At 43.0% G+C, this 16,353-nt stretch overlaps 2 protein-coding genes, 1 long non-coding RNA gene and 1 pseudogene across 5 annotated transcripts in view; 2 read left to right on the plus strand and 2 right to left on the minus strand.

The window, feature by feature from the left end:
- Window positions 1-16,353, plus strand: part of LOC103127679 (zinc finger protein 709-like) — a 471,063-nt gene that overhangs the window by 450,052 nt on the left and 4,658 nt on the right. The window contains exon 3 of the mRNA XM_060206414.1: window positions 14,434-14,568. Within this exon, the coding sequence (XP_060062397.1) occupies window positions 14,554-14,568 (15 nt within the window). The 5' untranslated portion in view covers window positions 14,434-14,553. The remainder of the gene's footprint in view (window positions 1-14,433; window positions 14,569-16,353) is intronic.
- LOC107523550 (zinc finger protein 709-like) overlaps window positions 1-16,353 on the plus strand; it is a 596,771-nt gene that overhangs the window by 445,184 nt on the left and 135,234 nt on the right. Inside the window, exon 1 of one of the 3 annotated variants that reach the window (XM_060206428.1) lies at window positions 7,595-7,850. The exons of the other annotated variants lie outside the window; for them this stretch is intronic. The gene's annotated coding sequence lies outside the window, so the exon portion shown is untranslated. Of the gene's footprint in view, window positions 1-7,594; window positions 7,851-16,353 lie in introns of those variants that run through there. 3 annotated transcript variants of the gene reach the window in all.
- The window catches only part of LOC132532456 (uncharacterized), a 79,253-nt gene that overhangs the window by 49,801 nt on the left and 13,099 nt on the right, over window positions 1-16,353 (minus strand). The gene's annotated exons all lie outside the window — the stretch shown is intronic.
- On the minus strand, window positions 4,560-5,330 carry LOC103128042 (kinetochore protein Spc24-like; annotated as a pseudogene).

Raw genomic sequence — 16,353 nt, forward strand, 5'->3', positions numbered from 1 at the left:
CTCTATCTCTCCATCTCTCCATCTGTGTTAATATTTAAGTAAATATATCTAAAAAATTGTAGGGATCACAGGGCTATGTGAACCCATACCTCTGAATATTCTATAACTATACAGAATATGAGTAAGTACTTTGATTCTTTATCATAAATTTTAATATATGAAAAAATCCACTTGTTACTGAGAACTTAACAATGTCAACAATGCTTAGATGTATTCAAATAGATAACACATTTTTGTACATATAAAGTCACTGGCATTAGAAAAACAATTCTTTTTTTTCATTTTATTTTTTTAAAATTTATTTATTCCCTTTTGTTGCCCTTGCTGTTTTATTTATTTTATTATTGTAGTTATTATTGTCATCGTTGTTGGATAGGACAGAGAGAAATGGAGAGAGGAGGGGAAGACAGAGAGGGGGAGAGAAAGATAGACACCTGCAGACCTGCTTCACTACCTGTGAAGCGACTCCCCTGCAGGTGGGGAGCCGGGGTTCGAACCGGGATCCTTATTCCGGTCCTTGTGCTTTGCACCACCTGCGCTTAACCCGCTGCGCTACAGCCCGACTCCCCTAGAAAAACAATTCTTATCAGTGTAGACATTGTGGAATGATTTTACAGACCTAGTAAGGAACTTGTACTGGAGAGACCAGTGAATGTAAAACAGTGGAATAACAATGGATGCTACAATATGTGAATCTTTCTTTTTTTGCATAAATTGTATACATCTAGTTGAAAAGCACATATTCTCTCTTAATTTCTCTTTTCATTTTTTGTATTTAAAATACTTTTATTTTATTTGGTAATCCAGAGAGAAATTGAGTGGGAGGCAGTAGTAAGGGAAAGAGAGCCACCTTCACCACTGCCTCCCAGCCTGTGAAAAGTTTTGCCCTGCATGTGGACACTGGAGGCTTTTACCCATGTCCTAGTTCATGGGATCTAATTTTGATTATCAAGTGGCAAGTTGTGAAACAGTGCTGCAGATGGCTTGCACCCTCTACCCCCTTCTCTGTTGTTTTGTCTTTATCCGATTAAAGAAAATAAAGACTTAAATTGTTGCTATGGACTGATAAATGACTTGATAGGCTAAAAATCATCAAATATTTAGATAAAAACATACGCATAACTCTCCTCCATATAAGTTTTTCAACATGTTCATCACTACAAACTTAATAGCACAGAAACCAAAAGCAAAAATAAATGAATACAGTAGGGAGTCGGGTGGTAGCACAGCGGGTTAAGCACAGGTGGCACAAAGCACAAGGACCGGCATAAGGATCCCGGTTCAAATCCCGGCTCCCCACCTGCAGGGGAGTCGCTTTACAGGTGGAGAAGCAGGTCTACAGGTGTCTTTCTCTCCCTCTCTCTGTCTGTGCCTACTCTCTCCATTTCTCTCTGTCCTATCCAACAACTACGACATTAATCATAACTACAACAATAAAACAACAAGGGCAACAAAAGGGAATAAATATTTAAAAATAAATACAGTTACATCAAATTGAAAAGGCTATATAAAGCATAGGGAGTATATCATAACAGATACTTTCCACAGACTCTGAGAAAAATTTTTGTCCTACATCAGAGAATATTGATAGGCCAAATACATAAAGAATTCATCAATTGAAAAATTAAACAGGGGCCGGATGGTGGCGCACCTGGTTGAGCGACATGTTACCATGGGAAAGGACCCGGGTTCAAGTCCCTGGCCCCCACCTGCAGAGGGAAAGCTTTGCGAATGGCAAAGCAGGGCTGCAGGTGTCTCTCTGTCTATCTCCTCCTTCCTTCTTGATTTCTGTCTGTTTCTATCCAATAAATAAAGATAATAAAATTTTAAAAAAATTAAACAATCCATTGGGCAGGGGTAGTTAGCACAATGGTTTGTTTGCAGCAGACATGCACTAAGTCACTTCGACACACCACACCCTTGTAGGTTTGCGTGAGTCTTCCTATACTCCCAGTCTGACATCAGCCCTATGGGAATTAAGTCCAAAAGTCCAGTATCCACACCTTGAGCTGTTCCCACCTCTTTGACACTTGGAGTGTTGTGTGTGCAGCAGCTGGCCCAGCAATATTCCATCAGAATCTGGGAGAAATGCAGGTCCAACACCTACTTTCACACAAGAATAGTGGAAGCCCAGAAAGGGCATGTGACTTGTTCAAGTTCTCCTAAATTGGTCCACACGCCAGGATTTTATTTATTTATTTATTTAACATTATTTATTTATTTTTCCTATTGTTGCCCTTGTAGTTTTTAATGTTGTTGTAGTTATTATTGGATATTGATGTCATTATTGTTAGATAGGACAGAAAGAACTGGAGAGAGGAGGGAAGATAATGAGGGCGAGAGAAAGATAGACACCTGCAGACCTGATTCACAGCCTGTGAAGCAACTCCCCTGCAGGTGGGTATCAAGTGGGTATCAGGGGCTTGAACCGGGATTTTTACGTTGGTCCTTGAGATTTGCACCACGTGCGCTTAGCCTGCTGTGTTTCTGCCTGACTGCCACAGGATTGTTTTTTTCCTTTTTGTTGCCCTTGTTGTTATTGTGTTGTTATTGCTGTCATTGTTGTTGGACAGAGAAAATTGGAGAGAGGAGGGGAAGACAGAGAGGGGGAGAGAAGGACAGACACCTGAGTCCTGCTTCACCACCTATGAGGCAACTCCTTTGCAGGTGTGGAACCAGGAGCTGGGATCCTTAGTCCAGTCCTTACTCTTGGCTCCACTGTGGTACCACTCAGCCATCCTCTCCTCTCCCTTCGAGTGGAAGTGTCTTCAACATGGATTCCATCAACTCTCCTCTCAACAGCCTCCCAGCAACCCCATTAACTAGTCAAGTTGCCTCCCATTTGACTGAGCAGAGGCCACTTGCTGGGCTTATCCACTGGCTGTCTCCTCTGGCGTGGCTGACTTTCCACCCACCCAGCTGCCCAGCCTGTCTCTAGGCAATGCTGGGTGTGGTAGACATCAAAGAGAACAGATCCCTTAGCTCTATTCTCTTAGTTCCTTCACCCCCCCCCCCCATGCATAAGCACCCCTCACTGAGACTCTACAGAAAAGGCTCCAACATGTTAATTCACACCAATAACTCTAGAAGTCTAATCACATGGAAGATCTTAGTCACCACCTTCTCTGCCTCTATTTCTAACTCAGGAACAGTTGAGAAATGGATATATCAACTAGGGCAAAGTAAACGGACTGTCAGTAATCATAAGGAGAGGTACTATCTTCCCTGATTCAGCTTTCTAGCCCATTTTCCAGCCATAACATCATCTCCCCACACAATAAATTGGGCCCACCTGCATATCAGATGTCAGGCTCAGAAAAAAAGAAAACAAAACAAATACAAAACCTAGTACAATCGTGGACCCTTTGGAATACAACAAAAATAGGCATACTAAGTCTCTACAAAATGGAGACCTCCAGATCTTCATCCAAACTATTCCAGCCTTTAGGTACATAATTAGTCAACAATTTTTTTAATTTTTTAAATTTCTTTATTGGGGAATTAATGTTTTACATTCAACAGTAAATACAATAGTTTGTACATGCATAACATTCCCCAGATTCCCATATAACAATACAACCCCCACTATGTCCTCTATCATGCTTCATGGACCTGTATTCTCCCCACCCACCCACCCCAGAGTCTTTTATTTCGGTGTGATATGCCAATTCCATTTCAGGTTCTACCTGTGTTTTCTTTTCTGATCTTGTTTTTCAACTTCTGCCTGAGAGTGAGATTGTCCCATATTCATCCTTCTGTTTCTGACTAATTTCACTTAACATGCATTTTTCAAGGTCCATCCAAGATCGGCTGAAAACGGTGAAGTCACCATTTTTTACAGCTGAGTAGTATTCCATTGTGTATATATACCACAGCTTGCTCAGCCACTCATCTGTTGTTGGACATAATTAGTCAGCAATTTGTTTGGCTTTATATGTTGACTCTTCTCAGCCACCAGGTTCCAGATGCTACCATAATGCCAACTGGTTTCCCTGGGCAGAGGATCTCATCAATGTGTCCTGGAGCCCACTTCCCCAGATCCCCACTTTCCACTAGGGAAAGAGAGAGACAGGCTGGGAGTATAGATCCATCTGTCAACACCCATGTTCAGCAAGGAGGCAATTCCAGAAGCCAGACCTCCCACCTTCTGCAACCCACAATGACCCTGGGTCCATACTCCCAGAGGGATAAAGAAAAGGAAAGTTGTCAAGAGAGGGAATGGGATACAGAGTTCTGCGGGTAGGAATTGTGTGGAGTTGTTTCTCCTATGCTTTTTGCAGTGTTTCTTTTTTATTAAAAAAAAAATTGGGGGGGGGTAGGCCTCCATAAAATTGTGACTTGCCCCATCCCAAGACTCATGTGTTGGCTTTTTCATTGTTTTATGTTTCTGAGAGGTAGAGAGAGGAGGGATTCCACCACAGCGCTCCACCCCAAGTGGAACGTTCCCTCCCTGTGGGGTGCTCAGACCTGAAATCTCATATACAGTAAGGCAAATGCTCTCCTGTGTGAGCCAGCTCTGTGTCCAGTGTTCATATTTACTTATATTCAGTAGTAAAAAACAGTGTTTTTTTTTTTTTTTTTTTTTTTTTACAGAGTCCTTGATTTGCATTTTTATTTTCAGAGTGGGCTGGGAACTACCAGATTCGGTGCTGGGATTCGAACCCGGGGCAGTGGGCAGTGGTCCACCTACTGAGTCACCTCCCCAGCCCCCGGCCCAGCTACCACTCCGTGTCCACCAATGCCCATAGGTAGTCGCTGATGAACTTCTTGGAGAGCTGGGAGGCATCCAGAGAGATGGGCTGGGCCACGCTGGGGCCGTGATGGATGCCCCGGATGGTTCCAGGATCATTCTCATAGTCCCACTCGATCTTGCTGATTCGACGGTAAAGCTGAGCCACGTACATGGCGGCTGGGATGCTGATGGTGGTGTTCCGGTCCACCTCCTGCTCTTCATGCTCCAGCTTGGCCTGCTCGGCCCAGAGCTCCTGCAGCTGGAGGCCCAGCTGGCCCAGGCTTGCCCGCAGCCCCTGGTCCTCTCAGCTCGCGCCCCGCAGCTCCACCTCCAGCTCCTGCAGCTCTGCGTCTGCCCGGAGCGACCGCTCCTTGGCTGCCAGAAGGTTCTGCTCCGCTTCCATTTCCAAAGCCCGGAGGTCTCGCAGCCGCTGCTCCGCCTAGCCCTGCGTCTCCAGCAGGCGCCCCACCACCCGTTCGTGGCGCCCCAGCAGCTGCCTCAGTTGCGCCTCCGCGCGGTTGACGCCCAGCAGGCTGAGCAGCCCCTGGCTCACCTCCTCCATGTCCCTGAAAGCCGCCATGATGCCGCCGCAGGGACTGTTCCCGCGCCCAGTGTTTTGTTTTTTAAAGACACATTTATTCAGTGTCATGATTCCCCATCCAAAATAAATACAAATCAAGTCAAATCAATAAAAAAGCAAACAGCTTAGATTAGGAATCAACAGCATAGGTGAAAAAAAATCTACACTAAAACCCCTGTTAGACATGGAAGTCCTGGAGAAGTGCTTCTGCTGATTCTGGGGACATACCAGCGGGTCTCCACAATGAGCAGCCATTCACACACCTGTAGATATGGGAGCAGATGGACTCCACCCAGAAGGTGTGGAGCTGCCCCAGGGGTGGGTGGGCAGGGTCAGCATAGATGATTGGCATCAAGACATTTCTGGCGCAAGGACCTGGATTCAAGCCCCCAGTACCCACCTGCATGGGGAAAACTTTGCAAGTGGTGAAGCTGTGCTGCAGGTGTCTCTCTGTCTCTCTCAAACTTTCCCTTTCTATTTCTGACTATCTCTAGCCAATAAGTAAAACTAATAATAATAATTTTCAAAAAAAGGAAAAAAAACATTTCTGCTCCTCCCCTGGTCCCTTCATGACACTTTATTCTATTTCTTTTTCTTCTTTTCATAGGAGCACTTATTGGCTTTCACTTCCAATGGTGCCAGCGATTGACCTTCAAACCGTGATATCTGAGGCTTAAAGTTTTTTCTTTTTTAAATTTTTTTTTATATATTTTTTATTTTTATTTATTTATTTATTTTTATTTATTTCCTTTTGTTGCCCTTGTTTTTTTATTGTTGTAGTTATTGTTGTTGTTGTCGTTGTTGGATAGGACAGAGAGAAATGGAGAGAGGAGGGGAAGACAGAGAGAGAGGGGAGAGAAAGACAGACATCTGCAGACCTGCTTCACCGCCTGTGAAGCGACTCCCCTGCAGGTGGGGAGCCGGGGTTCGAACCGGGATCCTTTAACAAGTATTACTTCCATGCACCAGGCTCTGCATTTAACAAGATGGCTATTAGTGGGGGTGGAGGGGAGATAGATAGCATAATGGTAAAAAAAAAAAAAAAAAAAAAAGAGACTCTCATGCCTGAGCCTCCAAAGTGCCAGGTTCAATCCCCTGTGCCACCAGAAGCCAAAGTTGAGCAGTGTTCTAGTAAAACAAACAAACATATAAATAAATACATGAGCATGGAAGAGACCATAATAGTTATTTATGCAAAGAAACTCCAGTGACTTAATCTCCAAATCTCAGGTTTAATCCTTGGCACCAGCATCATTAGAGCTGAGCAGTGCTCTTGTTAAGTTTTGTTTCTGTTGTTTCTGATCAGACCCATAACAAAGTAAGACAAAATGAGGTCAACTAACTCGAACCCACACAAACTGACACGAATCCGGTATATAAGTGAGGTATAAGGAATTTATTCTTAAATTTGAAAGAGTGAAAATAAGGCCAGTCCACATACTTACAAAGAGACAACACCAAAGGACAAAAGACAAAGACAAACCTCAGCTGAGTGATCCCAGGTGGGTACCAAATCTGGTCCAGTTGCTCTAAGACAACCAGGCTTGAAATTCACCCTCCTTTAAAGGGAAAAGTGAAGGGGCGTCTGCATGACTGAGGGGGGTCTGCATGTCCTTGCCAATTTATCTTTGGGGTAAAAGTTTCAAGGAGAACATTCCATTCTTATCTTCCAGGGAGGAAGCCAGCAGTATTTACAGAAGCCAAATGGACAAGTTAACATAGAGCTGAGAGACCAGGGTCACAGGGTGTGCAGATTCAAGGCAAACATTCGTATCCACCAGGTGTGGAGCAGAAGCAATCAGTGCATTAGTGTGGTTTCATCTTATCTGGTTTCTAAGACATCTTCTCTACTTCAATGAACTAATCCAAATTTGGGGAGTTCCATTTTCTCACACTCTGGTGAGGAAAAAAAAGCGCTTTTGGGTGGTGGTGCACCTAGCTGAGCACACACGTCACAGCGCAAGGACCCAAGTTCGAGCCCCACCTGCAGGGAGAAAGCTTTGCAAGTGGAGAAGCAGGGCTGCAGGTGTCTCTGCCTCTCTCCATCCCTATCTCCCCTTCCCTCTTGATTTCTGGCTGTCTCAATTCAATAAATAAATTAAGATAATTTTACTCTAGTGCCAGTAACATGTGCGCTCAACCAGGTGCGCCATCACCCGCCCCCCACTCTCAATTTCTCTTTCCCTATCCAAAATAAATACAAACCAAATCAAATCAATAAAAAAATAAAACAGCTTAGATTGTTCTCAAGTCACCATCGGGGCCAGAACAGCTAATTAATTCATTATCTAGAGCTTCCAGGTCCTTAAAAACCACAAGAAGCCCACCGTGAGCCACCAGGCTAGAGAGGCAGCACTGGGCTCCAAGGCAGAAACATCTCTGTTTCCGGGAGTGTCAGCTTAGGCAAGCCGCATGGGCTGCTGGGACTTGTAGTTCCCACGGCTCTTCTCCCGCGGCTGACGGCGAGGAGGCGGACTACAGCTCCCGTCAGGCCAAGCGGCGCCAGCGGGGTCCTGCACACGCGCAGCTGGGCGGCAGGTTTCAGTTGTACTTGCGAGACAAACGTGCAGAGTCAATTGCACAGAGGCCTCAGGTCAGTCACAGCTGGTGGGTGTCGGGTGGTGGCGGGAGCTGGGCGAGGCCTCGGTGTGACCGGCCTTAAAGACCTGGGGCTCTGCGTGTGTCGGGGAGGTGCGCCAGCCTCGCCTCTGGCCATTCTGCGCCGCCTCCCTGCTGGTCTGGGTCCCGCTTCCCCTCGTCCCGCTTTGGGGCCCGCGGGGGCGCGGCGTGAGCCGCTGGGGCGGGCGCAGGGTGTCCCGGGCAGGCTCTGGCCGGACTCCGGCGGCGACCGTGGGCGCGGACCCAGGCGGGGAGCGGCGCTGAGCGCGGCGGCCTCTGGCCTTGGCCGCGGTCAGACCGACGCGTCTGCGCAGGCGCGGGGCTGCGGTTCCCGAGTGCGAGCGGCGCCTGCGCGGTTGTGCGGCTGCAGGTGGCTGCCAGCTGTGTGTCTGCGGCCCGGCGGGACTGGCCTGCTGGAGCTGGTCCCGCTGCAGGATCCTGTGCAGCGACTCTGCGGCCGCCTCACGTGCTGCCGTGCTGCCGATCTGGACCAGGCCTCGGCATGGGATATGCTCCGTCGCTACTGTTACTATTTTAATACTTATGTATTACCCCCCTTTTTTTTTTTCAACTGAACACTGAGCACCGCTCAGCTCTGGTTTATGGTGGTGTAGGGGATTGAACCTGGGACTTTGGAGGCTCAGGCATGGGAGTCTGTTTGCCTAACCATTATGTTATCTACCTCTACCCTATTTGTTCCCTTTTGCTGCCCTTGTGGTTTTATAGCTGTATTTGCTATTGTTGTTTCCAAATTCTGTGACATTTAATAATTGTCTGTTTGCTGTTAAATGTTAGTTTTACTCCACTGTGGTCAGAGAAGATACTAGGGATGATTTCAATGTTCTTGAATTTATTGATGCTGTCTTTGTGGCCTAACATGTGGTCTATCCTTGAGTATGTGTTATGTGGATTTGAAAAGAAGGTGTATTCCAGTTTTTTGGGGTGAAGGACTCTGAAAATGTCCAAGAGGTCTAGTCTGTCAGTCTCTTCATTCAATTCTCTTGTATCTTTGTTGGTTCTCTGCTTTGTTGATCTAAGTGTGAGAGTGGGATATTGAAGTCTCCCACTATTATTGTATTACTATTGATGTATTTTTGAAATTCTTTCAGTAAGTGCTTGACGTATTTAGATGGTCCCTCATTGGGTGCATAGATGTTAATGATTGTTGTCTTCTTGGCTGATTGATCGTCTGATCATTATGTAATGTCCTTGCCTATCTTTTATTACTTTATGTAATTTAAAATCTATCGTGTCTGAGATGAGAATGGCTGTTCCTGCCCTTTTTTGTGGTCCATTGCCTCCTTTAACTGTTGTTTGTCTAAGAAGGTTTTGATCCCTCCATCTAGTTTGAATGAAAGTCTAGCAGGATATATTATCCTTGGTTGAAACCCTTTTTCATTCAGGGATCGATAAATATCTTACCATTCTCTTCTGGCTTTTAGAGTGTGAGTGGAGAAGTCTGCAGATAATCTTATGGGTTTTCCCTTGTATGTGACTTTTTGTTTCTCTCTTGCAGCCTGTAGGATCCTTTCTTTATCCTTATTTCTTCTCATTGTGACTATGATGTGTCTTGGTGTCTTCAGGTCTGGGTTGATTCTGTTTGGTACTCTCTGGGCCTCTTGAATCTTGATGTCCTTTCTGTTATTCAGGTCAGGGAAGTTTTATTCTATTATTTCCTCTAGAATGTTTGCTTCCCCTTCATCTCTTCATCTGGCAGGCCAATTACGCGAATGTTACTTCTTTTAAGATCATCCCATATGTCTCTGTTGTTTTTGTGTCTCTCAATCTCTTTTTAAGCTCTTTCTCCTCTTTCTGTTTTCTCTAACTCATCCTCTGTCTGACTAATTCTGTTTTCTGCTTCTGTTAGTCCGCTTTCCCTTGCCTCAGCTTCTTTCTTCATTACAGCTATTTCAGCTTTCAGTTCTCTAATTGCCTCAAGATAATCAGTATTTTCCTTGGGTGTCTCAACTGTTGTTTCCCTAATACTGCCATTCCTTTCCTCCAATGTTGTTTTCATTTTTGTGTTTAATAAGTTTATTATTGCTTGCATACTTTTCTTATCTATGGTTACTTCTCACTGATTTGTAGTTTCTTCTGGGCTCTTGTCTTCATTCATTGGAGTAGCAGTTTTATTTGTTTTTCATCTACCCATTTTTTTGATTTATGTGTTTCTTTTTTTTTATGCTTTGTTGTTCCTCACCTGTTGTGTCTTGAGTACAAGCAACACTGTACTAAATACCTTTATGACAATTACACTCACCAACCTCAGGAATTACAGTAGCAACTGAAGCAAGTATTGAAGCAGTTTAATCACTACCAGTTAGCCAAACAATTTCTCCAGTCCGTGAAAGAATAGTAACCAAATCCCAGTGAAGAAGAAAGAGAAAAAAAAAGAAGGGATAGCAAGAATAGACAGTTATGCAAGTCTACTATCCACTGTATATTCTAGGGGTAACAAGAGGGGAAAGGGAACTAGAGCAGAGATACACACATAGAGAGTCCACTCTGAGTCACAATTCTTCCCCAAAATAATTCCCAAATGTGTATCAGTGAATTCAAAAAGGCACACAGTTTGGTGGTGTGGGGGCTGTGGCCTGTGGCTTTGGGAGCTGTAGGATTAAGGAAGAAAGGATGACAAGAATGAGAGAAAGAATAAAAAAAGAGAGAGAAAAGAAAAAGATAAGAAAAAGAACAGTCATTAAAAAGTGGTGAAAGGAAAGAGTTTTTTAAATTTATTTATTTATTTTTAATTATTTAATTAGTTATGTGGGGTGAGGTGGGGGGTTGGCTACTTAGAAACAAAAAAGGCCAGAGGTTTCAGAAGCGTATAGACTTAGAATGGATGATACTCCCTGATGGGAGAGGAATTTGGTAAAGACAGTAGCTCAGCAGGGGATTCTGCTAGGAGCTGGTCCCCAGAGACTGGTTAGGGGCGGGGGGGGGGGAGAGGCGGTGTGCTTAATAATTAAAAGGAAAAATATTTTTTGTTCCCTTTATTTCTACTCTTATTCTTAACCCAAATTAAGTTATAGTCACCTCTTTGGTGTCACCGCTAGGACCCCTTATTGACTGGCCTACTAAAGGCAGAAAATCCTACCGTTTCCAGAAGACGTGGTCAGAGCTCAAGCCACTAGCAGCTTCTCAGTCCGCCATCTTCCGGGAAACTCCAGAATGCCATATCTTATCCCCTCCCCTGATAGCTTTCCTATATTCTTTATCCTTCTGGTGGTTTTGGACCCATAGTCATTATGGAGTCCAAAAGGTAGAAGGTCTGCCTTCTGTAATTGCTTTCCCACTGAACATGGGCATTAACAGGTCAATTCATACTCCCAGCCTGTCTACCTCTTACTGTATTGGGGCAGAGCTCTGGGGAAGCAGGACTCTCTTATTTTTAAATTTTTTTAAGATTATTTTAATGAGAGAGACCAGCAAAGTGCTCAACTCTGGCTTATCTTGATGGTTGGGGTTGAAAGCCTCAAGTATGGAAGTATTTTGCATAACCATTATGCTATCTCCCCAGCCATGTACTCTTATAATTCTAATTATCCAATTAGTATTATCACTGGGAGTCAGTGTCACCATTCTTGAATGTCCTGTTATATAGATAGATAGATAGATAGATAGATACAGATATAAATAGATACAAGAAATGGGGTGTGGTGGTAGTGAAGCACATAAAATTGTGAGAATTCCCTATACAGCTGTTGGAGAGATGAGAATTGAACCCATCTGAGTTCTCACAGGTGTTCATTTGTGGTCTCCACTTGGTATGCGCCCAGAAAGACCCTGTGAAATAATTTTTGAATACCAAGACATAACTCATGTTGTAAAGTGCAACTTTGTCATACCCAGATATTGAGTTTCAAGCCCTGACAACACAGATAGACATGAAAAGGGGAACTTCATGGGTCTTGCTCTGGTGTCTTTCCTTTTTTTTTTCCTAACCTATCTAGAGAAAAATAAATAAAATTGTACCACCAGGAATAATGGAATCATGCACAAATGAGGTTCATTAGAATACATACTTCCTAATATTCAGTCTTCATTTTCTCTCTCTTATTTTAATATAATTTTTACTTTTATTTATGAAAAGGAAACACTGAAAAAAAAACGTAAGATTAGAAGAGTTCAACTCCACACATTTCCCACCACCAGAACTCCATATCCCATCCCTTTCCCCTGATAGCTTTCCTATTCTTTTTTCAAAAAATATTTTATTTATTTATTCATGAGAAATGATAGGAGAGAGAGAACCAGTCATCACTCTGCCGGGGTTTGAACTGAGGACCTCATGCTTGAGATCAGCAGTTGATCCACTGTGCCACCTCCTGGACCTCATAAGCCACGTATCATCTCTACTGTTGTTGATCCAAGTTGAGGGCAAGGTCCTGTGGGGCCCAAAAAAGGGGTGTGTTTTGTTGTTCCTGATAGAGATGACTGGTATTGGAAGTTCTCACCATAGCAGTCAGTCAAGAGAAAGGAATCAAAGGAATACAGCTTGTAAGGGGAGAAGAAGTCAAGCTCTCACTGTTGCAGTTGATACGATAGTATAGATAGAAACACCTAAAGAATCCAGAAGAAAGTTACTGGAAGTTATTAGGCTATATAGCAAGGTGTCAGACTACAAAGTCAATGTACAAAAATTTGTGGCATTTCTTTATGCAAACACTAACTCCCAAGAAGAGGATATCCAGAATTCACTCCCATTCACTGTTGCAGCAATATCAATAAAATACCTAGGAATAAACCTGACGAAAGACTTGTATACTGAAAACTGAGTTTTCTTTGAAAACTATTCAAAGAAATAGAAAGTGATAGGGGCTGGGTGGTGGCACACCTGGTTGAGTGCACATGTTGCAGTGTTCAAGGACCCAGGTTTCTGTCCCCGGTCCGGACCTGCAGGAAGAATGCTTCACAAGTGGTGATGCAGAGTTGCAGGTGCCTCTCTGTCTCTCTTCCTTTCTACCCCCCCTTCCCGCTCAATTTCTGCCCGTCTTTAATATATATTCAAAAAAGAAATAAAAAATAATAATAACAAATAAATGGGACTACATCAAATCGAAAAGCTCCTGCACAGCCAAAGAAACTATCACACAAACAAAGAGACACCTCAGAGAATGGGAGAAGATCTTCACCTGCCATAAATCAGACAAGAAACAAATAACCAAAATAACTAAGCAACAAAAAAAGCAAATGTCCACATCCAAAAATGGGCAGTGGATAGGAAAAGAATATTCACAACAGAGTAGATACAAAATGCTAACAAACACATAAAAAACTGCTAAATGTCACTGATTGTCAGAGAAATGCAAATAAAGACAACTTTGAGAGAGCATCTCACCCCTGTGAGAATGGCAGACATCAAAAAGGACAGCAGCTGCTGTGGCTGTGGGGACAGAGAAAACCTTCTGCACTGCTGGTGGGAATGTAAATTAGTCCAAACACTGTGGAGAGCTGTCTGGAGAAGTCTCACAAGGCTAGACATGGACCTTCCATATGACCCAGTAATTCACCTCCTAAGGATATACCCCAAGGACACCATAACACCCAACCAAAAAGATATGTGTACACCTATGTTCATAGCAGCAAAATTTGTATTAGCTAAAACCTGGAAGCAACCCAGGAGCCCAACAACAGATGAGTGGCTGACAAAGGTATAGTATATATACATAATGGAGTACTATGCAGTTATTAAGAACAGTGAACCCACCTTCTCTGACCCATCTGGGATGGAGCTAGAAGGAATTTTGTCTCTTTCTGTTTCCAGATAAATGACTGAGCTCTAGCCTGTGTCAAAAAGAAAAAAAACCTTTGCTTGGGAAAAGAACCCCCTCCTCTAGATGGCTCCTGCTGAGCTTGATATTGTGATAAAGAAATTATCTTTAGTGATCTCTTGCCTGTAGCTGGCTGTCTTACTCCTCTGGTGTGGCGTTGGTCTTGGGGTGCAGGGGAAAAGAATCAAATTCACAGTCTGTGGGCCAACTCCATTTTTCTTTTGTCCTTTTCAGCCTCTGTTTGCCTGCCTAAGGGTGGAAGAACTCTTAAAGAACTCTTCCTTGGTTCCTTAGAGCTCTCCTACATTCTTTCTTTGCCACTGGCCTGGAAATCCTACCCTCACCTGAAATTCCCAAGTTTAAAGCAGCCTCCTTGCAGAGCTCATGCCAGGTGTAGTCTTCAAGCTGCCATCTTGGCTCCATCCACCCCACCCCCCTCCCCATGTCACTGTTTTAATATAGATCTCTGAGCAGTATTTAGGTGAGATTAAGCGCACCATGTGAGCTTAACTTGCTGCACTACCACCCAACTCCCGTCTTACTAGATTTTTGTGAATGCTTTTGTTGAAGAAAAATTAAAGAGTTGGAAAGAGATGTCAATAGAATCTGTGGGCTTTGTAATGGTCCTAATAGGCAGGATAACTCACTAAATGTTTCCATAATGTCTTCTTTTACATTGAACAGCTAGGGTATTGTGACTTTTATTCATTGCAGTATCTTCCATCTAGGGGCCATACTGTCCAGTGAAGAGGAGGCTGTGCTGCTAGATTTAAAACAGAATTTGAAGCTATTGCTGTGAAGTATCTTCCATTTTCTGGCCTGAAAGACATTCAGGAAAAGAGGAAGAGATGGCAGTTTCTTGGGTAAGTGACTTGCCTCCCATCAGAGTCTGTTTCTTTTTCCTCTTGAATAAGTTGTTCTTCAATTGACACATGTTTAATTTACTCTTTCTGTTTTGCCCATCATATTACTTTATGTATCTCTTTCTTTTTCTGCCAGGGCACTGCTCATCCCTTGCTTATGGTGGGTCAAGAAATCAAACTGGAATCTGAGAGCCTCAGGCAGAAACCTTACGTTATCTCCCCCACCTTCATTTTTTTTCACTTACTCTTTTTTTATTATGTAATTTTTATTTATAAAATGGAAACTTGACAAGACCATAGGATAAGAAGGGTACAATTCCATACAGTTTCCCCTACCAGAATGCCACATCCCTTCCCCTCCTCTGATGGTTATGCAGGGATACATAGCATAATGGTTATGTGAGCTGTTTCAATCCACTGCTCCAGAAAGCCATTTTTTTCTTTCCATTTTATTTGGTAGGAGACACCTACAAGCCTGTTTCACTGCTCATGAAGTATCCCCCACTCAGGAGGGAAGCAGGCCTCAAGCCTAGGTCCTGTTTCATGGTGATATGTACACTTAATCAGGTGCACCACTGCAGTGCACCTGATAATACTTATTTTACTTGTATAACATTCTTGCATTTTTAACTTTGTTTTTGGACACTGACTCTACACAGAGAAGCCTAGTGTGGTATGATCACTCTAAATAGTATAATTTCCATGCTTCCATAATGAGGTTAATTTTATAAAGAGCTATGTGTGGCTAGAGATGTTTCATTTCTAACAAACTTATCATAATCATCATGTGCTATTTTTTTAGCTCATCTTTTTTTTATCACTGTAGATTCCCTATAAATTCATTACACCCAGTGGCCATTTTCTTTCTTACTTATATTTTTGAGTTTTATGTAGGTGAAGAGAGTTTAATAAGGAAGAGAATTTAATAAGAGCTATCTCTATCTCTGTGTGTGTCATATGAAATTGTTTTTCATATTTAATAAATGAAACTAATCTTTATTTTCTTATAATGAAAAGAACTGAAGATAGTAAGAAGACACACCAGATGTTGAGTTCTAATTCTCCTGGGACTATAGGTTCAATTCTAGGTAACTTCTACTCCACTCTCCCTATCAAATTCTCTTTACCTATATAAACTCCCTATAAATAAGGAATGAAATGTCAAAAACTGCCCCACCACTTGTGAAGACTGCCCCCCCCCCGAGTGCATGTCAGAACAAGGATGTTGAATCTAGATCCTATTTTTTCTCAAGATTTTATTTTTTTATGAGAAATATAGGAGGAGAGAGAAAGAACCAGACATCACTCTGACACATGTGCTACCAGGGAACAAACTCAGGACCTCATGCTTGACAGTCTGAAGCTTGATCACTGTGCCACTTCCTGGACCATGAATCTTAAGTCCTTTTATATGGCGATGTTGTACTTCCATACAGTCCTATGGTTTTATCATTAACTAATTACAAAACTATAGAGAGGGAATAGTGAGAATAGGTATATCTGTCTGTCACATGAGATGCCAGGGATTGTACTCAGTGTCCTGTGTTTAAGAATGTCCAATTGTTCGTTAATCCTTTCTTAAATAAAAAATAAAAAAAAAAGAATGTCCAATATTCTAATCAATCTACCAACTTTTAGACCATGATTAAGAGGTATTTGATGCTCAAGTTAGCAAAGACATGTTTGTAGATGTGACAATCATTCACAGGCTTCCTAAAGTAGAGACTGAGTGGCTAATATGCTGTCACTCGCATTTTCTCACATGATAACATTGCACATATTTTA

The sequence above is a fragment of the Erinaceus europaeus genome, chromosome 13 (genome assembly GCF_950295315.1).
Source record: "Erinaceus europaeus chromosome 13, mEriEur2.1, whole genome shotgun sequence".
Taxonomy (NCBI): Eukaryota; Metazoa; Chordata; class Mammalia; order Eulipotyphla; family Erinaceidae; genus Erinaceus; species Erinaceus europaeus.